This window comes from Ovis aries, chromosome 12, assembly GCF_016772045.2.
Source record: "Ovis aries strain OAR_USU_Benz2616 breed Rambouillet chromosome 12, ARS-UI_Ramb_v3.0, whole genome shotgun sequence".
NCBI classification, from domain to species: domain Eukaryota; kingdom Metazoa; phylum Chordata; class Mammalia; order Artiodactyla; family Bovidae; genus Ovis; species Ovis aries.
In genome coordinates, this window is record NC_056065.1 from 6433825 (window position 1) to 6458272 (window position 24448).

General features: G+C 49.0%; 1 protein-coding gene across 12 annotated transcripts in view; it reads left to right on the forward strand.

Moving 5' to 3' along the window:
• The first annotated feature begins 280 nt into the window (after positions 1 to 280).
• The window catches only part of LOC114117324 (plasma membrane calcium-transporting ATPase 4-like), a 50126-nt gene continuing 25958 nt past the window's right edge, over positions 281 to 24448 (forward strand). For 2 of the 12 annotated variants that reach the window (XM_042257063.2, XM_042257058.2), the window contains exons 1-8: positions 281 to 1047; positions 13293 to 13490; positions 15570 to 15827; positions 16308 to 16433; positions 16874 to 16999; positions 19947 to 19982; positions 21712 to 21870; positions 24210 to 24424. In XM_042257063.2, coding sequence (XP_042112997.1) covers positions 855 to 1047; positions 13293 to 13490; positions 15570 to 15827; positions 16308 to 16433; positions 16874 to 16999; positions 19947 to 19982; positions 21712 to 21870; positions 24210 to 24424 — 1311 coding nt within the window. In that variant the 5' untranslated portion in view covers positions 281 to 854. Of the gene's footprint in view, positions 11854 to 12011; positions 12508 to 13292; positions 13491 to 15569; positions 15828 to 16307; positions 16434 to 16873; positions 17000 to 19946; positions 19983 to 21711; positions 21871 to 24209; positions 24425 to 24448 lie in introns of all 12 variants that reach the window. The other 10 variants (XM_042257059.2, XM_042257064.2, XM_060396315.1 and 7 more) reach the window with 9 other exon arrangements.

A 24448-nucleotide genomic window follows, 5' to 3' on the forward strand; every position in this document is an offset into this window, starting at 1 on the left:
AATATATAAAATAGGGTGAAACATACTTTTGTGGTAAGTCAAAGCCATCTCTAAAATATTATATTTATCTATTAAATTTTATTTTTATGATATATTTTCAAAGTTTCTCAAGCTGTAGGGTTTGTGTTGCTTGGTTTAGCAGAGGTGAGCTGTGAAGGCTTGGGTGTAGCTGAAGTTATTTATCTACACTGGAGTTTACAGGCTGATGGGGGGCCCCCAGGGAAGAAGGGGCCTCTCCCAAGTCAGTGCACTCAGCTTAGGCCTGAGCTATCAGTTCAGCTCAGATACCAACTGTCACCTAAACCCTTGTGCTGGGATGAGAACCTCTTGTCCTTGCAGTTGCTGGACCCCATGTGCTTCTAATTGTTTCTTCATGTCTGCCTTTGAATCTTTATTCCAGAGACCGAGTTGTGACCGGTTTCCAAGGAGCCCTGCTCGTTCTCCTCTCCTGCCACCTCTCTGCCACTGCAGTTGCTGGTTGTTGCTAAGGTTGCCTCCGTGGTAACATGCACATCCTGTTTATACCACCATCCGGGAAAGGTCTAAACTAGGAACCTGCCTACCCTGGTCCATCACCACCTGGGGACACCAGTCATCGTAACACGTGGTCCGGCTCACACTCAGTTTCCCCCTCCTCTTCCTCCTCAGGCTTACAAGCTTCATACACACGAAAGGACCTGGACCACAGGCTGCTGCTCTGAAGCTTCCTGCACAAGATATAGTCGGTCTTATTCACATCTGGACTCTGAGAGAAGAAAGAAGTAAGAAGTGAGGAAGAGAAACGAGAGACTCTGAATCAGTGGAAGGGAGAGTTCACATTTTCTCTGTTGAGGAGCTTGGTAACAGCAGGCAAAATGACGAACCCAACAGAACACACCTTGCCGGCCAACTCGACAGTTGAGAGCCGTGAAGGGGAGTTTGGCTGCACAGTGATGGACCTGAGGAAGCTGATGGAGCTGCGTTCAAGTGACGCAGTAGACCAGATCAACATCCACTACGGAGGAGTGACGAGTCTCTGCAGTAGGCTGCAAACCAACCCTGTGGAAGGTAAAGGCCACGCCAGGGGTGGGGGATTGGAGGAAGGCAGCCCGTGTTAAGATAAATTGTTCTGTCAGCTTCTAGAAAAGGAATGTTTCTGGAGACCTTGCTGCTGTATCTGTGCCTGGTGGGCAAAGTACAGTCTCCAAAGCACGGAAAAGATGTCAGGCTGTGGAGAGAAACATTCTTTCTCTCCCAGAAATGAGGTTTAGTGACTGTGGTATTCTCTGAAGATCATTCTTTCCTTCTCTTTCTATATCACTGTACAGAAGGGGGAATGTCTCTTATAAATGTTTATGTTAGAGGTGTGTTTATCAGTAAATAATCAAGTCCCTAACTCAGTATCAGTCTTTGATTGCAAAAGGTTGAAGATATGATTCTTCCCTACCCTGATCTTACAGTATAATAGGAAGAAGCGTGGATGAGTCTGTCTATCTAATGCAGTACTTCTCTATGGTACACTGTTAGAAACGGGATGGTGAATCAAAATGGAGAGAGTTTAGCCACCATATCTTTGGGTTACTCAGTTTTCTTTCAGGAAGTTATTGATGACTTTTTCAACCCTGTCTGATGCACTTTTAGTATAGTTCTTCTTAATCTATTCTCTAAAGAAAAATCCAGCTTCATGCTTACCTGGCTCAGCCCAGTTGCCCAGTGAGCCATGGTAATTTTATTTCGTTGAAATGGAGATAGTGCTAGAGAAATCTTATTTGCTCCTTTTTGCCTAGTTTCAGCATCTCTGTTACGGGTCTTTGCTTGGCCCTATCGGTCAGGCAGGCCTTGATTGAGTAGCTTGAGATAGAGCAAAGATCTTGTCCTTTAGATGCCGTCAGCCTCTTGAGGTGTACCATTTCTGACCCTTTCTTGGAAGCCGCATCATATTTTTGCCAGTTCTAAGAGGTTTTGATCCCTAGCCAGTGTTATAAATTAGTGACTTGGAGTCCAGACTCTATGCTTAAAAGAAAAAAGGAAGAAATTTTTATCTAGATATATCTGTACATTGCCTGTTTTATTTTCTTTACCAGCAGGGAGAGGTGCCTTACATGTTCTCTGTACTTCTAGAGTTCACTTTCTTATCTCATAGGCTTTGAGTTCAATACTACCGTTTACTAGCTGAATAACATTGAATAGTTCACTCATTCTCCATAAGTAAAAATCATTTTCTTTTTTGAAAATGATATTAATACTTAGTCTATACAGTTATCAGGATTAAATAATATATGTACAATGCTTGTTCTCATAATGGGTGTTCAATAAATTAGTTGTCTCACATTAAAACAGAGCCCACATTTGCCAGAATGTGAGAGCCATGGAGTGCAGCGTGTTATTCTGTCTGTCAGGCTGCTGCAGGCTACCTGCCGCCGCTGTCCATTCTCTGCCTTCGCCACTGATGTCAGAAGAAGCCTGCTGAGCTGCTTCCATGCGGCTCAGCCGTTGCCGTCTGGTCAGTCTCTAAAGACTGCGCTCTGGATAATGCCTGCTTCTTGTCAGCTAGATCGCTTTATCTCGCCACTTTCACAGTGGCTGCTCCTATGTTCCCACTGAGATGATGCAGCACTTCAGCAACACTCGTCAGAGTTTGAGCAGGATCTTCCTTTCCCTCTTTCTGTTCCGTTCTTTCCCTTGGCTCAGTTGCTTGTCTGACACAGTGAAACTCCGAGTAAACTGGAACCTGAGAAACTTCCAAGAGCAGAGTCCAGACTTCCCTCCCAATTTTCCAAACGCTTTCTCATAGCTGCTGCTGTTTGCTTCTAGTGCCCAGAGAGCTCCCATTCCCAGAGGCCAACGTACATATTCTTTCATGTCAGAATCAGATGTCAAATGCTTAGATTCTTTCCCAGTCCCAGATTTAGACCTGTGGTTGGAAGTCGCCTTCTGATGTCAGGTGCTTTTACTGCTGCAGACCCTGGCCACGCCAGGACCCCTGCCGCCGGCGCAGCTGTCCACTGCCATCCCCTGCTTCCTTGGATCACAAACATGTATCCTGATGTGTTTCAGTATTACAGCTTTCTATTGGGCTGTCCTGGAGCTGGGAAGCAGGCTCTCAGGAACAACTTTTCCGTGAGTGGTTTTTAGCCCTCAGTGCCTCACGTGTGAGAAGAGTAAAGGGGTAGGAAAAGAAGCCGCAGAAGAGCTATGACGTGGGACTCTCCCCCGACAGAGGTGATGCTGCAGGGTTTGTTTGGAAAAAGAGCATCAGTATCCAGGTGCCAGAAAAAGCCAGCCAGTGCACAGCAGACCACGCTAGCGTGCCCGACAGCCTAGCATAGCTTTCTCACCTGTGGTAGGCCCCTGCAGGCTAACAATAAGAACATAAAGAGATTTTCCCAGCGCTTGAATTCCACTGATTGAATTCCACTGATTGGAAAGTTAAGTGACGTAAGGTTGAGAAGATCGTTTCCTAGAATATGACCCTTCCCCTCTATTTTCTGTTGGATTGATAGTATCTTTAGGATAGATTGTTTTAAACTATAGCTACTAAGGAACCTTATGGAACTTGCAGTTTATAACTTTTCTGACACTAACATAGTTTAATTTCTCTCTCTCTGACTCTCTCGTTGAGTGATCTCAACAGACCAAACAATTAAATGACTTGCCTAAAGTCTTACCACAGGGTAGAACTTGATGGAATAATTCGTGTTTTCTGACTTACAGACCATTAATGCTCTGCTGCCTCTTCAGCTAGAGCAGCAACACAGAGACTCTCAGAAGCACAGAGAGTTTTGCGTTTGTTTTATATTCTGGTGCCTGATAGAATGCCTAGCTGTGACCCGATACTGATATGCATTTAATATTGGCTTGTGTTCCTTGAGTCCAATGACTGGTTGGAACAAGAGGCGATGCCCCAGTGGCTGAGAGCTGGTTACATTTGAGACGACATGGAGGTGCTCAGCCCCCACAGCACTCATCAGTGAGCAGACAAGGGTCAGCAGAGAGGCAGAGGTGATTGTGTTGGTTGGGTAAGCAGTTGCATTGTGTGTGTGTGTGTGTTCAGTCGTGTCTGACTCCCATGGACTGTAGCGCACCAGGCTCCTCTGTCTGTGGAATTTTTCAGGCAAGAATACTGGAGTGAGTTGCCATTTCCTCCTCCAGAGAATCTTCCCGACCCAGGGGTCAAACGCACACCTGCTGCACTGCAGGCAGATTCTTCACTGCCAAGCCGTCGGGGAAGCCCTAAGAGGTTGTGTTGCCTGAGGTTTATCAGAAAAACCTGAGCGTTTTGCACTGATAGGATCTTTTCAGTTTGCTCCTTTGCTCATTCCAGTTTCTCTCTCTCTTTTCACTGCCGCTTGCTTCCAGATTCCATCCCCACCCCCAGATTTTTCCAGTCCTCAAAGAGCTGGATGATACCCACTGGAAGGTAGCCTTTTATCTTCTGATTAATTTTCCATGCTATTTCCTGGCTTCCAAGAGCAAGAAAAACCTGTGTGAACCTGAACTGAGAAAGCTGAGTGCCGAAGAATTGATGCTTTTGAACTGTGGTGTTGGAGAAGACTCTTGCGAGTCCCTTGGACTGCAAGGAAATCCAACCAGTCCATTCTAAAGATCAGTCCTGGGTGTTCTTTGGAAGTAGTGATGCTAAAGCTGAAACTCCAGTACTTTGGCCACCTCATGTGAAGAGCTGACTCATTGGAAAAGACTCTGATGCTGGGTGGGATTGGGGGAGGGAGGAGAAGGGGACGACAGAAGATGAGAGGGCTGGATGGCATCACTGACTCGATGGACATGGGTCTGAGTGAACTCTGGGAGTTGGTGATGGACAGGGAGGCCTGGCGTGCTGCGATTCATGGGGTCACACAGAGTGGGAGACGACTGAGTGACTGAACTGAACTGAGGGAGAGAAAGAAGTCTTTTCCTTAGTCTGCCTTGGTGTGCAGGAAGAAGAGAAGGTCTGGATGAGATTCTTTGGTGCAGATAGAAAGTTGTGTGAATTCTCCTTCCCCACAGAACCTTTCCACGCGGGTCCTCAGCTGCGTTACCCTTCTTCAGAGAAAGCATGCTGTTTTCTGAGGAGGCGCTATGCCAACAGTTACGGGGGTTGGGGGACCTGGGCCCAGACCAGAAAGGGCAGAGAAGGGGAGCCTTGACTAAACATTGAATAATTACCTGTGGGCTTCCTGCAGAAAGCTAAAGGCTATTTATATTGAATTTGGATCCGAAAGAACATTGGTGAGAATTTCTATTTCATCTTTCCTCTACATCCTGCTGTTTCTTTTCTCCTCTGCAGAGCTGTGGTCTGGCTGTAGGACACAGGGATTCTAATTTCCTTTTAATGACAGTGAACAAATAGTGTCCAGCAGGTAGTGGGGACACAGTGGTGAACACAACAGGGACAGGTCTTCCTTCCACAGTGCTTGACAGGCACTAAGAGAATACACAAAGATTAAGTCGATTTCAGCAATAGTGTCATAGTGCTATGATGGTGTTATGGGGACCTGGAGGGGAGGACAGATGGGCCTAGGAGTTGGAGATAGGACTCCTCAGTCATGTGTCTGTCTAGGGAAGCTCTGGCCTGGCTGTGCCCTAGGGTAATTGCTACCACTTACTAAACGTTCCTGGCATAAGAGGCAAGCATCTCTGCCTTGCGTAATTGTTGAGCAGCTACTAGGTTTTGGGAGCTGGGGTTCTCTGGGGAGTAAATGGCAGGAAGGGGAAAGAAACTGCTTTGACACAGCCCAGATTTTGACTTTGGGTTCATTACCTGTAGGGTTTGGGTTACTATCTCCTGCCTCCCTACGGCTTCCGGGGCTCAGCGGCGTCTCCGCTGTGCTTCTGTTGCCGCGCCTTTTGAGGCCAGCGGTATGTCCCACCACGAACTGTTTCTCCAAAAGCTGGGACGTGCTGGGGTTGGGCTCTTCCTCAGTGAGGCAGATTGAAATTTCTAGTAGCATTGTCAGTCTGGGAGAAAATTGCACACGTAGCCCCAGGAAACGTTCAACTACATGCTGCTGTGTTACTCTTAGTACTTCTAACACTAATGTCATTTATATAATAGACTCTGCAAGAAATAGGAATGGATGAAGTAATCCAAGAAATTCTAGTACCTTTCCCACGCTCCAACAGATGAACGCATGCCTCCTGTTTAGAGACCACTGCCTCGGAGAATGTTAATGTTGCCAGGGGGTGTGTAAAGAAATTGGCAAGTGGAGATGGGATAGAATGGATGTGAGAGGAAAATGGGTAACTGGCTTCTCTGAGATTTTCCTCCCTATAACTAGTCTGTTTATTAGTCTGTTATAGAAAATTAGTCTGTTTCAGAAAATCCACTTTTCAGTTAGTCCAGTTCAGTCGCTCAGTCGTGTCCGACTCTTTGCAACCCCATGGATTGCAGCCCACCAGGCCTCCCTGTCCATCACCAGCTCCCAGAGCTTGCTCAGACTCATGAGCAGTCCGCTTTTAGGAGTCCATCCAGCTCAGCTTAGAAGCATGGCTAAGCTGCCTGTCTCCTTATGCCCTCTGCCCCGTAGCCATCACCTTGAAGATGTCAAGTAAATTACCCTAAAAACATGGGCATGCCTGCCAAGATGAACAGTCTGTGGTCCTCTCTGCCCATCACACTTTGGGTGGATATATTAAGTTTAAGGTATGAGAGAGACTTATAGCAGAAGACTCTTTTTTTCCCTTTATTTTAATTGGAGGTTAATTACTTCATAATATTGTCTTGGTTTTGCCATACATCAACATGAATCCGCCACAGGTGTACACGTGTTCCCCTTCCTGAACCCCCCTGCCTCCTCCCTCCCCGTACCATCCCTCTGGGTCATCCCAGTGCACCAGCCCCAAGCATCCAGTATCACGCATCAAACCTGGACTGGCGATTCATTTCATATGTGATGTTATACATGTTTCAATGCCATTCTCCCAAATCATCCCATCCTCTCCCTCTCCCAGAGTCCAAAAGACTGTTCTGTACATCTGTGTCTCTTTTGTTGTCTCACATACAGGGTTATCATTACCATCTTTCTAAATTCCATATATATGCGTTAGTATATTGTACTGGTATTTTTCTTTCTGGCTTACTTCACTCTGTATAATAGGCTCCAGTTTCATCCACCTCATTATCTTTGAGGGAGGAGAAGGGAGCAAACCAGCTCAAACAGCCCGAGAGCAGCAACACTGCTATGAGGATAGCCTAGGCAAGTCCAGGAGCTTCCAAAAAGAAATACTTAGTACGTGGTAGAGGGGTGGAGGTTTTCACAAAACCTATAGGAAGCAGCACCAACAGCGGGATGGTAGACGGTTGAGAAAGACAGGAGAGAAAGAGCGCCCTTGCTGAGCCCCGCCCACCCTGCAGGGGATTCCATGTTGCTCCTGGGAGTTCCTTGTCTGCTTTGAGTTATGCGCCTAGGGCTGAATTAGGCCAAGGGTGCATGACAGCCACAGGCCTGCGCTTTCCCAGGCCAACTCCAGGCTGTCGGAATTCTTTCCTAGCCAGCTCCTCCTTGCCTGGAGCGGGGATTCTGGCTTAGCTGGCATAATGCTGCCAAGCAGGGCATAGGGAATCCTGGAGGCAGGGAGAGTCGCTGCGTCTTCTGAACCCGAGAACCCTCCCCGCTTCTCCCCTTCCACCAGGCCTAGGACCTTTGGTGCTCCATTCGTTTGGCAGCTCAGCAGAGTCTCTTGCAAGTTTTGTTTTGCTTTCCACCTTGCGGTTGCCTTGCTCTGAATGTCAGCTGGGGGTGGGAAAAAAGATGGCATTCCTTCTTCAGCCAAGGCAGATGTTGCGTCTGCCCTTGGAAGTGGGGCTTTCACTCTTCTTATTTAGCTCCAAGGTGTGAGCACTGGGGGTGTGATACCAGAGGGGCGGATGAACACACAGCCCGGGAGAGGGCAACAGAGCAGAGGGTAAGGAGGGCACTCTGGGCAGCTCTCTCTTCTCTGTGCCAGAGTCAGAGAGTTCACAAAAGGTGCACAGCGGAGGACCAGACAGAAAGACACACCCCCGGACAAAGCTGTCCACCAAGGGCAGGCTTTGGGATCAAGAGTGAGGAAAGGGCCATTCTCTTCTCAATCCATCACCTCTTGCTGTGACTTTAGGGGAGCTGCCTTCCCTCTAGGGGCAGGAAGGCCACAGGCACAGAGCGCGTCTCCAAGCTGCGGGTGTGAGAAGTGGGAGATGCAGAAGCAGGAAATGCTCTGACCCCTGAGAGCAGTGGCAGCGGCTTAGCACAGGAGCTGGCTGAAGCCTTTCAGTCCTCGTGTTGACTTTCAGCTGCTCTTCCCTCTTGGTTTCCCTTGGGGCTCAGACAGTGAAGCATCTGCCTGCCATGGAGGAGACCCGGGTTCAGTCCCTGGGTCAGGAAGATCCCCTGGAGAAGGGATTGGCGACCCACTCCAGTGTTCTTGCCTGGAGAATCCCATGGACAGAGGAGCCTGGTGGGCTACAGTCCATGGGGTCACAAAGAGTCAAACACGACTGGGTGACCAACACTTTCACTTCTCTTTTACCCCCTAATCCAGGGTTTTAAGGTAGGACTTGAAAGATATTCTGATGTCTGTTCTCATGAACCAAATAGGATTGGCTTCTAAGCAACCCAGAGAAACCTCTCCCTGGTACTGTCTGTGCAGCAGAAGATTCTGCTCTCCCCTGGGCAAGGTGTCATCGGCCACACAGCTGGGAAGTCCCTCCTGATGTCGGACCTGGCCGCACCCTCTCTGCGCTGGCTCTGATAAGGGGTGCCCCTGCCGACAGTCCTCGGCCTCCGTGGGGAAGCCGGCCCGGCCCTTCCCTCCTTCCCGCTGGAGCCAGGCCACGAGAGGCTGGGCTGCCGCTCCTCCTCCCAAGCCGCGGCCCCTGTGGCTCAGAGCAGACACAGATTTTCACCGCCGCCCATTCTGTCTCCTCCAGCCAGGCAGGGGCCCTGTGAGTCCCCAGCCTGGGGTGCGGGCAGTGACTTCCCAGGCCGACATTCTTGTCCCCTTTCCCAGCTCATGTGCTAAATCTGGCTGAGGACCAGAGGTACTCCTGGTTTGGGTGAGACTTTTTGTCAGACACGGTTTCTGCTCATTTTCTTGATGTATTTCTAGGGGAAACCCCTTTCCAGTTTCCCGCATTCTCTTGCTGCCAAATCCTCCTTCCCCACTTTGGGAAGCAGTGTACTTGAGAAGCAGCTGTGAAGATGAGGGACTAAAACCCCCTTCTGGCCTGGGCAAGAATTTATGTGAAATCACAGCTGCTGAGATCAAGGCCTGAGAGCCTCTTGGGGGCTGGAAGAATTGGAATGGAAAGGCCCACATTGGGGGTTGGCGGAGCTCACAGTCCTACATGGTTCTCCTGTGCGATCCTGCATGTCAGAGAGGATTCATTCCCAAGGCCACCTGCTAGCAGTCCCACACTGCCCCTCCCTGCCAGAGGGCCTGCTGGATCCTGGGGCCATTTGATTTCTTAGGGGGACTTTTAAGAGCTGAGGGTGACTTAAGGTGGAGCAGAGAGGTGAGAGAAAATGCAAAGAGGGAGTAAATGTGTGACTTTGAGAGCATCTAGGTAAGAGCAAGGCCTCACCTCTTTTGTTTTCCATAATGTGTCTTGTTTTGTTTGCTTGGGTCCAAAATAAGGCCAATAATGAAACTTTTATTGAATATAAAATTCATAGGTTGGACTCTGACAGACCTGGTGTCGCCATCCCTGAGGACAGGAAAAAGACAGGACTAATTGATGTCAGTTGTAAATAAAGAGTAGGAACAAGGCTGATTTGTCTAGAGGTGCAGAGAAAAGCGGCGAGAGGGCCCGCCCTGAGGCAAATGAAGAAGGCTGACCCACCATTCCTGTTTGCCTGGAGCTGAGGGGTTGTCCCAGGAGATGGGCGCTTCAGTGATGAAATCTGGAAAGTCCTAGGCCAAGTAGGAAAGGTTAGTCACAGCAAAATGAGCCTCAGCTAAGCACAGCTGCCTCCATGCCCCAGCCCCTCTGTGTGTGAGCTGGAATCCAGCTGCTTCTTGTGGAGCAGCTACAGACTGCCACATACTTACTTGAGTAGGTACCAAACCTGTCTAGGCCTCAGTTTGCTTGTATGTGACACGGGGTTAATAGCCGCTGCCGCACAGGGCCTTGCGGCTTCGGTGAGAAGACACAAATGTGCCTGGCACAACTGCCATCACTTAAATGTTCACAGTAATACCTATTACTCATGCAGTTCATTCAACAAATTTGTGTACACATCAGGCACTACTTTAGACCTAAGGAACAAAGACAAAACCCCTGGCCTTGTAGAGGGAGATAAACAAATGTGGAACAAATGTATCCAATAACCTGTTCCAGGAGAAGACCTGAGGAGGGAAACAGCTGAGCAGGCCAATGGGATCCCGTGTGCTGGGACAGAGACTCCACGTGAAATACGTTGGTCAGGGTTAGGGCCTTTGTCCAAAGACCTGAAGGAAGTGAAAGGACGAGCCCTAACTAGGGAAGGGAAATCTGAGAAAGAAAACAGCACGTGTAGGGACCCTGCAATGGAAACGTGTCTGGTGCACACAGAGAATCGCAGGAAGGCTAGCTTGGCGGGATCTCGGTGAACAAGGCGGAAATGGTAGCACTCCACAGGTGGGGAACTGGGTGCTCATGAAGGGGGCCTACGTAAAAGGGCAGATGAGTGCCATGGGGGGCTGGGAAGAGACCATTCTGGACCGAGAGGAGACCGAGGGCAGAAAGCTAAGGCTGGAAGCAGCAGGCCTGTGGGCCGGTAGCCGTGTCCAGCTGAGAGACGGCCAGGGCTTAAAGCAGCACGCGAGCAGTGGGAGATGAGAAGTGAGGGCGACCTGGATGTATTTTGAAGGTAGAGATGATGAATTTTCTGACTAAATGGGTTTTGTAGATAAGAGAGAGAGGAGTCAAGGATGATTGCGAGGCATTAATATGAGAACAGAGTCGGACAGGGTTACCTTGGTGGAAGTGAAAGTGTTAGTCGCTCAGTCGTGTCCAGCTCTTTGCGACCCCACGGACTGTAGCCTGCCAGGCTCCACTGTCCATGGGATTCTCCAGGCAGGAATACGGGAGTGGGTTGCCATTCTCTTCTCCAGGGGATCTTCCCAACCCAGGGATCGAACCCAGGTCTCCTGCATTGCAGACAGATTCTTTAGCATCTGAGCCACCAGGGAAGCTCTTTTAGCTAAACTGCTGTTGGGTCTTTTGCCCTTTTGGCCTTCGTTGAACTATTGGCATATGATAACCTTCTGATTCTGATGTCTTGATTTGTCCTCATAGTCGCCTGCTCACCCTTCTTATGGAGGGAATAGCATCTCCTCCCTTTACGTCATAAATCCTGTTTTCTTAAGAAACATCGCAGCTAGATTAACAAGCTATCAGAACTCCTGTTTCTCAAGGGCAGGCCTAGCCGTCCAGCAGTTCCAAGTTGGCACACGTGTTATCTCAGGTCCCTGGGAGAAACACCCCGCACGGCCCTGTTCCCTAGCAACTCTGCCTCTGCCCGCCTCGGGATCAAGATGCCCTGCCCAGGGACACTCCTTTCCCAGGCTCTGGTGTTTCTTGCCTGCTGAGAACCGACCACTCAGAGTGGTGGGGGCAGGGAGCCTCTGGCAAGCAGCCCAAGTTGCTTCTAGTGCTTTGGCCAACCCCCCGCCCCGCCCACCCGTTCCCCTGCAGAGCTTTGCTGTGCCTCTCAGCTCTCTAGCCATGGTCCTGCTCTTGGCCCCAAGGAGGCAAAAGGCCCTGGATAAGAGCATCAGGCGCCACTTCCTGAACCAGCTTCCTGCTTCTCTCTGCTGAGCGCTAGCAGGTGGGAGGAAGAGGTCTCCAGTCCCCACTCCGCGATCGTGGGTGCCAGTTCACACCCCTGCTTTACCTCCAGGCAGGGTGCCCAGGTAGATCTCGATACCTCTCCTGATGGTTTTTGTCTTTAGGGTGGAGGAATGGACCCTGCAAAGAGTACTCCCTTGGGTACAGATTTTCCCATTTTCAAAATCCCTGTCTGAATGTCTTCCTTAGTTCTAACCCACCTCTCTTTCTTTGCCATTTAAAGTTAGGCCCTTGGGTCGTATTCAGTGGAGATAGAAGTCTGCCAGCCGCTGTGTCCCCCTCCCCTCCAGCGGACCAGCCCTTCAGTGTGAAGAGGTGTGAGGTCCTCGGCATCAGTAGCCCGTCCTTGCCTTGCAGCTTCCAGGCATCTCCTCATCCCGTGCCTCTGGGTAAAGCTGTGTTAAGTGTTTCCATCCTCTGATTCTAACCCTCCTCATTGCTGATCTTTTTTCAACACAAAGGTTGCCTCACCCTGCCTGTGGGGTACCCATCAAGCAGTTCAGCCAAGAACCAGTGCCAAATCGAGGCTATTCGCTAATCAAGTTGCATAAGCAACTTGATAGATGCCCCCTGGCGTTAATTTAAATTGTATACATTCTCCTCTTTCCTTAAAGTGTGACCCCTCTTGGGCCCCTGAGAAGAGCCTAGGACTCGGGGAATGATTCTGCCTCTTATTCCCTCTGGGGACGTGCCCGGACTCTGTGTGCACACTCACACAGGTATGTAAGCACACGTGTGTTCGTGGAGGGCGCGCCGATGCTCACGGACTGACTCAGCGCTTGCACCTCCACTGTTCTCTCTCTATTCACTCCGAACGAAGCAGTACTCGTAGCACTTAGTACATCTCCAAGTACGTAGTTCTTAGTAGAACAGTAGTACCTCCTAAAGATGTGTGTGTGTGCGCCTCTGTGTATGACAGAATGGGATGGCTCTGTGTGCCTACAGGGGATGCCCGAAGCTGGAGTCTCATGAAGTCTGTATCCTGTTGATGTCCTGAAACCTCTGGAATTTGGAATCAGGACAATTGGTTGGGCTCTGTCTCCTAGCCTCCTAGCATGACCTTGAGCAAATAGCTTATTCTTTATGGCTTTTTTGTGTGAGCCAGTAGGTAGAAGCACCTCTGCTTTTAAATCATGGACAGCATTTACATGTTAATATAAGAGGAAAATTCTGTGTCTCAGGAAACATTTTAATGTATTCTTAGAGCTGAAGCCTGGTGCAAACTCAGTGAGGAAGAGATGAAGTTGTAGGTCTGGGTTAGCTTACCCTGGAGACCAAGAGGAGTGAGCGGCCCCCGTGACCAGCTTGTCTTGGTTTGCCGCCATTTCACACCTGCTGAGTCTGGGGAAAATGAGGCTGGTTGGTCACCCTAATTGGATCTCATATTTGGGCAGATTGGGAAGCAAGGGATCCTCTTTAAAGGGCTCTTTTAACTGCCCTCCTCTGTCATTCAGCTCTTCCACTCTTTTGTTGCTCACTCACTCCACTCCTGTCTCTCTTTCAGGCCTATCTGGGAACCCTGCAGATCTGGAGAAACGTAAACAAGTGTTTGGACAGAACTTGATTCCCCCCAAAAAGCCCAAGACCTTCTTGGAGTTAGTGTGGGAAGCCCTTCAGGACGTCACGCTCATCATCCTGGAGATCGCAGCCATCATCTCCCTGGTCCTGTCCTTTTACCGCCCCCCGGGGGGAGAAAATGAACGTGAGTACCTTGAACAGACAAGCATGACTCTCTTCTGGGTTCTTTCCACTGTCACTGAAAAGCATGTAGTATTTGTTGACACATTTTATTAGGTTGGTGCAAATATAATTGCAGTTTCAGACCATGAATTTTAAAACATAACTAGTTTTAATAGGAACCATTACAATGAACACATTTTTGCCAATGAGAAACGTTTGTTTATTCCTGAAGTGTAAAAATCCGTGTTTCAGGATCCGACAAACTCTGGGAAAGCATTTTTCTGCATCCTTAGGGTTGTGGAAGCATTTTCCCTGCAAAATGTTGTTGAGATGCTTGAAAAAGTTAGTTGATGAGAGGTCAGGTGAATATGGCCTTCCCTAATGGCTCAGATGGTTAAGAGTCTTCCTGCAATGCAGGAGACCAGGGTTCGATCCCTGGGTCAGGAAGATGCCCCGGAGAAGGAAATGGCAACCCTCTCCAGTATTCTTGCCTGGAGAATCCATGGACAGAAGAGCCTGACAGGCTACAGTCCTTGGGGTCACTAAGAGTCAGACACGACTGAGCTTTGAACAGGTGAATATGGTGGATGAGGCAAAACTCTGTGGCCCAATTCGTTCAGCTTTTGAAGTGTTGATTGTGTGGCCTGCCGTCAGGTATTGCTATGGAGAAGAACTGGGCCCTTTCTGTTGACCAGCTGCAGGCGTAGGAGTTCTGGTGCATCACGTTGATTTGCTGAGCATACTTCTCAGATGTAATGGTTTCTCTGGGATTCAGAAAAGTTCAGTAGATCAGGCCGGCAGCAGACCACCAGACAGTGACCAGGACCTTTTTTTGATGCAAGTTTGACTTTGGGAAGTGCTTTGGAACTTCTTCTCAGTCCAGTCACTGAGCTGGTCATTGCCAGTTGTCGTGTAAAATCCGCTTTTTAACGCACATTGCAATCCAATCGAGAAATGGTTCATTGCTGCTTTGTAGAATGAGAGAAGATGACACTTCAGAATGACGACTTTTTTGACTTTCAGTTGGCTCACGAGGCTCCCACTTACCGAGCTTTTTCACCTTTCCAGTTTGCTTCACATGCCAAATGACCATAGAATGGTCAATGTAAGTTCTTCAGCAACTTCTTGTTTAGGTTAAGAGGATCGGCTTCAGTGACGGCTCTCAGTCGGTCGTTGGCAGCTTCTGATGGCCGGCCGCTACATTCCTCATCCTCAAGGCTCTCATTTCCCTGTTGAACCACCACTGCCCTGCACGTTCATTAGCAGTTCCTGTACCAGATGTTACTGATGCTGCAAGTCGTCTCCACTGCTTTACGACCCATTTTGAACTCAAATAAAATCACTCGCATTTCCTTCTTGTCTAACATTATTCCCATAGTCTTAGTATAAAAATAAATAGCAAGAAAGGTCTTTAGCAAAAAAAAAACCAAAAAACATAAAGCAAGAAATGCACATTAAAATGATGTATAGTTTTATAACCACGTTTATTAAGGACGTATTCCAGTAGCAAATGGCCAATTTCAACAGTGCAAAAGCTGCAATTACTTTTGCACCAACCTAACAGCTTAAGTGTTGTGTGTGTGCCCGCCCCCACCCCGTTACCTGAGTGGGTTCTCCAAAGGAAACTGAAACATAACTAGTAAACTATTCTTCCAACACATCCTGATTCCAGGGTCTTCCCTGCCTTTCCCAGTAAATCCTATTCAGAATGCTATGAATCCTCTGCCCTCACTAAACCAACAAGGCTGTGTACCCCAAAGTTCCCCCGTCCCCACGCTGGGCGTCACGGGAAATAGCAGTGGGAGCTGCCGTGCTGGGGGTCGTAAGGCCTCTATACGCGTCTTGCCTGTAGTTTTCACTGACATGGTCCATGCTGTTTAGTCATATGCCTTTTTTGGGTAAACATAAGTAGTTAGATTGGTGACGAGATGATGCCCGATCATGCCGTCCTCTGCTGTCCTCAGGATAGCTATTTTACCCGAGCTTTCTGTTCTTCTCTTCCCCTGGCTTTCTGTTCTGGGGAGTTACGGGAGCACAACCCCCATTTTTAATGTCAGCAAAGGCCCCTCGGTGACCCTTTTCTCTCCTTTCCCTGGGCTAGAGTGTGGTCTAGCCGTCAGTAGCCCAGAGGACGAAGGGGAGGCGGAAGCTGGCTGGATTGAGGGTGCAGCCATCTTATTCTCAGTGATCATCGTCGTGCTCGTGACTGCCTTCAATGACTGGAGCAAGGAGAAGCAATTCCGGGGGCTGCAGAACCGCATCGAAAAGGAGCAGAAGTTCTCCGTTATCCGGAATGGGCACATCATTCAGCTCCCTGTGGCTGAGATTGTGGTGGGTGACATTGCCCAAATCAAATACGGTGAGAGCTCTGTGGTTCTTTTCTCTTTTAGCTCTGTTTCTTACACCTGTGCCACCCTCCCTAACAGAGGGCTAGGTCCTTTGGCATAAGGGGGCTGGGGATTGCTGAGGACCCAAAAAGGTAAGACCCCAACTTGTGTTAGCTTCTAGGTTAGAGTTTAAGGAGGTTATGGAAAAAAAAATTCAAAGAAAGCAGTAACTGACACTGCCAAAGATGTCAGACTGTACCCTGTGTGTCTTAGACTACAAGCAGGTAATATTCAGGCCATGGGAAGGTGTTTGGGGATCAGGAACCATTTGAATTTATAATACCCAGAGCAGAGTTTTATCGCAGGTTGTCAGATCTGAAGCTGTCTTTCAGAGGTTCTCCAGGCTCTCCCAGGCTGTTGCCTACAGATGGAGGCCCGGGAGCAGCCCTGAGACGAGGCCCGACGGTCCTCACCTGCCCTCTCCCTGTCGCCCCTTCACCGCCGTGTGCTAGGTGACCTGCTGCCTGCAGACGGGATCCTGATCCAGGGCAATGACCTCAAGATTGACGAGAGCTCTCTGACGGGGGAATCGGACCATGTCAAGAAGTCCTTGGAGAGGGACCCCATCCTGCTCTCCGGTGAGGCCCTGAAGACACCAGCCCCCAGCCCCCTCCCCGCAGACAGAGCCACAGAGACCAGTCCAGACCTTGCCCTGTCTTCCGACCGTGCCCCGACTCCTGCCCCAAGGCTCCGCGGGGGCTGTAGCGTGTCAGTGGGTTGAATACAAGGATATTGAGCAACCTAACAGAGGTTGTCCATGGAGCAGATGCTACAGGAGCCTTCGAAGGGCTCTGCTGTCTGGAGTGGATGATGGGAAAGGAGCCTTACCCCAAAGCCGTTACACACATTGTTCTTACCCCCTGGGTTGCTTGCTCTTGATCTTTGCCTACTATCTGCCATGTATAATGCCATGCATAGGAGGGAAAGGTAGAGGGATTGCTCTCTTCCAAGTTTGTGTTCACACCAAAGGGTGGCCAGGTAAAGGAAAAACTCTTCTCCCATCTTCTTTCTCATATAGGGACCCATGTAATGGAAGGTTCTGGACGAATGGTAGTGACTGCTGTGGGTATCAACTCTCAGACTGGAATAATTTTTACCCTCTTGGGAGCCAGTGAGGGGGAAGAGGAAGAGAAGAAGAAGAAAGGTAAGGGGCTTTGAGGAGAGCCTCTTCCCTCCCATCCCCACGGACAGGCTAGGAGAGGGAGCGGGTCTGCAGTGGAACACCTGGTTGGCAGACTCTGCAGGATGACGAGGACAGGTCTCCAAACCCCTTCTTTAGCTGACGGTTTCCTCCCTGACTGCCCACGGTGCTGTAATGGAGACCAGATCCGGCTCTGCTCTGCGGTCAGGTTGCACTGGTTCCTGTGTTTACTGGTGGCTGTAAGACAATGAGGTGGAAGGCCTGTGCAAACGGGCCGGCGGTGTGCTCTGGCTCCAGCCCTTGCCACTTTCTTCCTCAGACACGGGGGGTTATACGAACCAACAAGGCTAAGGGAAAACTATCCAGGAGAAGAAACTGGTTTCCTGCTGGAACTGTGAGCAGGAAGAGAGATACAGCCAGAAGGGTGGGAACAGAGAGGGAATGTCTGCCTCAAAGTTAGCCCTGTCTTTGCCATTCATTTGTTCCTGAAAGCGAGAACAAAAGAGAAGTGGAAAGCAAAGGAGAAAAGGAAAGATAAAAGCATCTGAATGCAGAGTTCCAAAGAATAGCAAAGAGAGATAAGAAAGCCTTCCTCAGCAGTCAATGCAAAGAAATAGAGGAAAACAATAGAATGGGAAAGACTAGAGATCTCTTCAAGAAAATTAGAGATACCAAGGGAACATTTCATGCAAAGATGGGCTCAATAAAGGACAGAAATGGTATGGACCTAACAGAAGCAGAAGATATTAAGAAGAGGTGGCAAGAATACACAGAAGAACTATACAAACAAGATCTTCACGACCCAGATAATCATGATGGTGTAATCACTCACCTAGAGCCAGACATCCTGGGATGCAAAGTGGGCCTTAGGAAGCATCAATACGAACAAAGCTAGTGGAGGTGATAGAATTCCAGTTGAGCTCTTTCAAATCCTAAAAGATGATGCTGTGAAAGTGCTGCACTCAATGTGCCAGCAAATTTGGAAAACTCAGCAGTGGTCAAAGGACTGGAAAAGGTCAGTTTTCATTCCAGTCCCAAAGAAAGGCAATGCCAAAGAATGCTCAAACTACTGCACAATTGCACTCATCTCACATGCTAGTAAAGTAATGCTCAAAATTCCCCAAGCCAGGCTTCAGCAATACGTGAACCATGAACTTCCAGATGTTCAAGCTGGTTTTAGAAAAGGTAGAGGAACCAGAAATCAAATTGCCAGCATCTGCTGGATCATCACAAAAACAAGAGAATTCCAGAAAAACATCTATTTCTGCTTTATTGATTATGCCAAAGTCTTTGATTGTGTGGATCACAATAAACTGTGGAAAATTCTGAAAGAGATGGGAATACTAGACCACATGACCTGCCTCTTGAGAAACCTATATGCAGGTCAGGAAGCAACAGTTAGAACTGGGCATGGAACAACAGACTGGTTCCAAATAGGAAAAGGAGTACATCAAGGCTGTGTATTGTCACCCTGCTTATTTAACTTAAGTGCAGAGTACATCATGTGAAACGCTGGGCTGGAAGAAGCACAAGCTGGAATCAAGATTGCTGGGAGAAATATTAGGTAACCTCAGATATGCAGATAACATCACCCTTATGGCAGAAAGTGAAGAAGAACTAAAGGGCCTCTTGATGAAAGTGAAAGAAAGAGGAGAGTTAAAAGTTGGCTTAAAGCTCAACACTCAGAAAACGAAGATCATGGCATCTGGTCCCATCACTTCATGGCAAATAGATGGGGAAACAGTGGCAATAATGGCTGACTTTAGTTTTCTGGGCTCCAAAATCACTGCAGATGGTGATTGCAGCCATGAAATTAAAAGATGCTTTCTCCTTGGAAGGAAAGTTATGACCAACCTAGACAGCATATTCAAAAGCAGAGACATCACTTTGCCAACAAAGGTCCGTCTAGTCAAGGCTATGGTTTTTCCAGTGGTCATGTATGGATGTGAGAGTTGGACTATAAAGAAAACTGAGCACCAAAGAATTGATGCTTTTGAACTGTGGTGTTGGAGAAGACTCTTGAGAGTCCGTTGGAGATCCAACCAGTCCATCCTAAAAGAGATCAGTCCTGGGTGTTCATTGGAAGGACTGATGTTGAAGCTGAAACTCCAATACTTTGGCCACCTCATGCGAAGAGCTGACTCATTGGAAAGGACCCTGATGCTGGGAAAGATTGAGGGTGGGAGGAGAAGGGGAGGACAGAGGATGAGATGGTTGGATGGCATCACCGACTCAATGGACATGGGTTAAGCTGGACTCCAGGAGTGCTGCGGTTCATGGGGTTGCAAAGAGTTGGATACGACTGAGCGACTGAACTGAACTGAACTGTTCCTGAAAGAAGGAAAAACAGAAGGCAGAAAGATAACAAACCAAATGTGCACCTTTCCCTAAGCATTCCTTCTCTTGGAGGAGAGGATTTGTACCATTTGGCTGGAGGTGCATCTTGGGCTGTTAGGGAAGGGCAGTTAATGAAAAGGCAACAAAGCTCATTCAGTTAGGAACCAGCCTGTTTCTGCAGCTGCCTTCAGAGTGAGTAAGGAGGAGGCTTGCCTGGTGCTGATGAGCTGACACAGAGGCGCCTTGTGTGGCCTTTGCCACAAGGAACAGTTCAGACCTCTCACTCCCTAAGCCCCACCCCATTTCTCCAAGTGGTTTGACTCAAGCCAGAAGCACCTCCCAACAGCAACTGTGCTCCAGGAGAAAGCAGCTCAGGAGGGAGTGTGCACTCCCCTCCATGAGTGGCCTGGTCCATACCCCAGGGATTTGTGAGAGCCTCTAATAAAAATGGGGATAAACAGAGGTGTGAGCTTCCTTTACATCCTCTTCGCTGCAACTCAGACCCTTTGCTGTCACCCTTTTAGGCTCTGAACAGGACCGGCAAATTGGATATCTGATCTCTGAATAGTCATTTTGGGTCCCCACCCCATTTTTTTCTTTCTTGTTCAAACAGGTAAAAAACAAGGAGTCCCTGAAAATCACAACAAAGGTAACCTTTCCACTCACTCATTTACCATCTCTGCCTGCCCATACTCAAACCAGACCTTTCCAGGCCATCTGCCTTCCCTCTGTTCCTCTCCATAAACCTGTTATCTGCTCCTGTGGCCTACATGCCTCATCCTGAGGACAGTGCAGAGATCTGGGGGTGGTCCCAAGCTGCCAAACCCAAACTAAGGTGGGATGCAGCACCCTCTGCTGTTAGCTCAAGGGGCCTCCTGTCAAGATTTCTCTCGGGAAGCCTGTGCGGTGATCTGCTTTTCTCAGGGTGCTGACCTTGCTTCATTGCCCTTGGCCAGAGTTAAAGAGCAAGGACCCTTAGTCTCTGGGTTGGAAGTCTGCAGGGTCCTTATGGGGGAAGGGGTTGGGATGGGCAGTCCCTGCACCCTCTTCTTCCTCTTTTGGTGCCGTCTTCCCATCTAGATGCCTTCTCAGCTAGTCTTCTCTGGGGTGAAGAGAGCCCTTTCTCTGTAACCTCTGTCCCCACTTCTTTGTTCTCTCCACAGTCTGTTTTCTTCTTCCTAATCTGACGTGTGTTTCTTTTTTGGTGGCTGTGTTTACATCCTGTCTCTGTCTTATTTGTGAATCTGACAGCAGAGACAGTCTCTCAGGAAGGGCACTTAAGCAAAGGAGCAGAGCTCTGCAGGGTGAAGCTGGAGGGGTACTGGGGGCCAGTAGGAACTGCTCTCTTGAGACAGCTCCTGGAGCCTTTTTTCTTTTCATAACCCACATCATAGTGGATTTTAGAAATAAAGACATCACGTTGGAAAACCAGGACTCAACAAAAGTAATTCTTAAATTTCAGATCTCTTTAACTCTTCTTTTTAAAGCAAAATGGATTTCTATGTCTGTCTTTATCCCAGCCTTCTCTTGTTCCAGAGAGTCCCTCATACCAACTTCTTCCCTTAGGGAAAGGTACTCTGTACCTCCCTACCTTCATCAGACAGGGGAGAAAGGAGATTTCCTTCCCCTGCTCAACTAATATAAGAGGGAACTGGAAAATACCCTGTGTCTGGGGTCTGGGTTTCTTTCATGAAAATCTATATCTATGTAGAGCGAGAGGGGAACCTTTTAAAGAGCCAACTAAGGCCCTAATGTGTTTCTCATGTGACTCAGTGGTAAAGAAACTGCCTGCCAATGCGGGAGATGCGGGTTTGATCCCTGGGTCGGGAAGATCTCCTGGAAAGGGAAATGGCAACCCACTCCAGAATTCTTGCGTGGGAAATCCCATGGACAGAGGATCCTGGTGGGCTACAGTCCATGGGGTCACAAAAGAGTTGGACACGACTTAGCAGCTAAACAACAAGACCTTTATGCTCTAGGAACATTTACCAACCTTCCCCTTCAGCCTCTTTCTGCAGTAAAGATTCACTGTTTTAAGCACTGAATTCCAAGAAGGATGGCTGTTGGTAATAGCACCGAGTGGCAGGACAAATCCTCTTGCGAGAATAAACCTGGCTCAGGGCTCTGAGACAGTGCCAGGAAGCTGCCACTGAAGAGGAGAGTCATCCATTTCACCTCCAGTTGTTAAGATACCCTTCCCAAGGCCCTAAGAGAAGGTCAAGCTCCCTGTCTGGCATGGGGTGAGGGAGGTCAGATCTGATGCCAGAGGTCCAAGGTGTGTTCCAGAAAGAGACAAAGGGGCGTGTTAGTTTCCCCTTGCTACTACTCAGGGCTGCTTCCTTGCCTGCTGATCTGTCCTCTTTGTGTGTGCACCCTAGCAAAGACCCAAGATGGAGTGTCCTTGGAAATCCAGCCACTCAACAGTCAGGAGGGGATCGACAGTGAGGAACAGGAGAAGGCCGCCAAGCTGCCCAAAAAGGAGAAGTCCGTGCTGCAGGGCAAGCTGACCCGCCTGACCGTCCAGATTGGGAAAGCTGGTGAGTAGGTGGGGCCTTCTCAGTGTGTCCGTCAGTCTTCCTCTTCCTCGCCACTTTGATTATCTCCTGTCTGTACCAACCAGGTCTGGCAGGAAGGAGCCGAAAATTCCAAGTGGCTGGTGCAGTTCAAGAATCTGTGTCCTTCCCTGTGACTGTTGGACCCTTGGCTTTAGCAGAGAGATATGTCTTCCTATTTAGAGTTAAAGGCCCCAAACAAATGAGAGATTAACATTAGCAAGAAGAAAAAAAAAAGCCATTAGCAAGAAGGAAGACTTTAATAACTACTCACCTGCTCAAGTATTGGCTTGAAAATTCCTGAAGGGTAGAGAAGGCTGCTGTTGGCTGGGAGCAATTCTCTAGCATAGGAATGGCAAGGCACAGAACAATGAGTTCAAAATGAGGACTGGAAGGCAAAGAAGACAAAGATTAAAGAGGGGATTTGCAGAGCAGAGGTCACTAAAGGTACTCCTGTGCATCAGGAGAGGAAACAGCTTCTCGGTGCCTGACTCTGGAGAGGGTGATGGGGAGGGTGAGGGGAGGGATGGAGCTGGAAGAAGCAGTGAAAGGAAGATTGCTCCCTCAGTGGGTATCCCTCCAAGCAGTCTGTTCCCGCTGTTTACTTCCCGACAGCCCCCTGTGTTCACTACAGAGTCTAGCCCAATGCATCTCTCCGTGTGCTGTTCACCTGGGACCTTGTTACGGTGCAGATTCTGACTCAAGCAGTCTGGGTGGGACCTGTGTTCCTAACAAGCCCCTGGGTGGGGCCCGCGCTGTTGCTCTGCTGAGCACATAGTGAGAAGCAGGAACCTGCGGCGATCCACTTGAGCATTCAGCTCCTCGGTCACATCAGCCTGTTTCAAGTGGTTGGTCACCACATGTGGCCAGTGGCTCCCTATTGGACAGTGCAAACAAACAGAGAACACTTTGAGCATCACGGAGTTGACAGAGCGTCAGCCTGGCCTGGTCATTCAGCTCCAGTACCCAGCTAATTTTGACACCATGACACCCCTTGCAAAGAGACAATAGATGAACAAGAGAAACTGAAGTATGAAATCAAATCATTGAGCCTGGCACACAGGTTTGAAGCATTAAACACTTCCTGCCTAAGGCCTCCTGCTGTGCTCCTAATCCCCACCTTATTCTTTAGGGAGAACAGACCACTGAGGGCTGTCACTGGTCTCTGTGTACTTCCCACATCAAGTGAGGCCAAGGACCAGAAGGAAGCAAGGGAATGCACTACCCTGAGAGTGAAGGCCTTCCTAAAGTGTGCACCCTCACTCGATGCCTTGCTTGTCCTGACCCTGAATATGCCTTCACTGAAATAATCACCTCTAGCCTCGCTCTGATTCCCCTGACTCACTGGGCCCTCGGGAAAAGCAAAGATACGAATCAGAAAGCAGAACTCTTCCCAGATATTGTGCCACAGGTAGACACAGGTGCCCAAGTATTGATCCCCCAGCTCTCAGAGTAGCCAGGCAATAGGTACGGCAGCTGGAGCCCCCAGGCCAGTTGTTTGCTGACCCAGAGCTTGTTCTTCCATTGTAGGATGTACAGGGTGAGCAGCTGTCGCAGTTTGCTGGAGACCTTCTCAGTTCTGGCACTGAAAGTCCCACAGCCCAGGAAACTGCTCAGTCTCAGACAGGCCAGGGTGGTTGGTCCCCCTCTGGTGTGCCGTACCAACACCTGCCTGTGCCTTTGTCTCCTCGTGAAAGAGGATGATAGTAGTAACTTATCTCGCAGGGTTGTTGTGAGGATTCATGAGTTAACTCCCTGGAAGTGCTTGCCTGGCCCATGGTGAGCACTGCCCGAACAGTTGCCATTGCTGTTGTCTTCTCTCTGTGCCAGGTCAGGAGACAGGCTGGGAGGCGCTCTTCTGAGGGTTAGTTATGTAGGTGTTGTGCTAACACCACAGGGTGTCGCTGTGAACACATTGTGAATTGCCTGGCGTTCTCAGTCTACTAGAGAAAAAGTCAATAAACTGCTAGGAAAGAGGTAACAGTAGTCACTACGTCATGATTTGTCAGAAGATAGTAGCTCTGAGATAGAATCTTAAAATGCTGCTTTTGGAAAACTGTACCAACCCCCTTATTTATAAATGAGGAAATAGGCTCAGAGAGGGGTCAAGACCAGTCCAAAGCCATGAGTCAAGTTGGTACAGCACCAAAACTAATTTAACCCATGTCTTTAGAATGCAAAATCAGGTCTTTCGCCTACACCGTAATGTACAAGGACCAGAGACTAGCTAGGGCCTTGGGGTATGACCAGATAGATATCCGTCTGCAGTTAAGGCCCTAGGAATGCCCTCCAGCCTGGGTTCACGTGATTTGTTTCCTGGACAGGTCTGATCATGTCTGCAATCACAGTTCTCATCCTGATTCTGTACTTTGTGATCGACAACTTTGCGATCCAGCGCAGACCGTGGCTGGCCGAGTGTACCCCCATCTACTGCCAGTACTTTGTCAAGTTCTTCATCATTGGCGTCACGGTGCTGGTGGTGGCTGTGCCTGAGGGGCTGCCCTTGGCCGTCACCATCTCACTAGCCTATTCTGTAAAGGTGAGGCTGGGGTGAGGCTCTGCT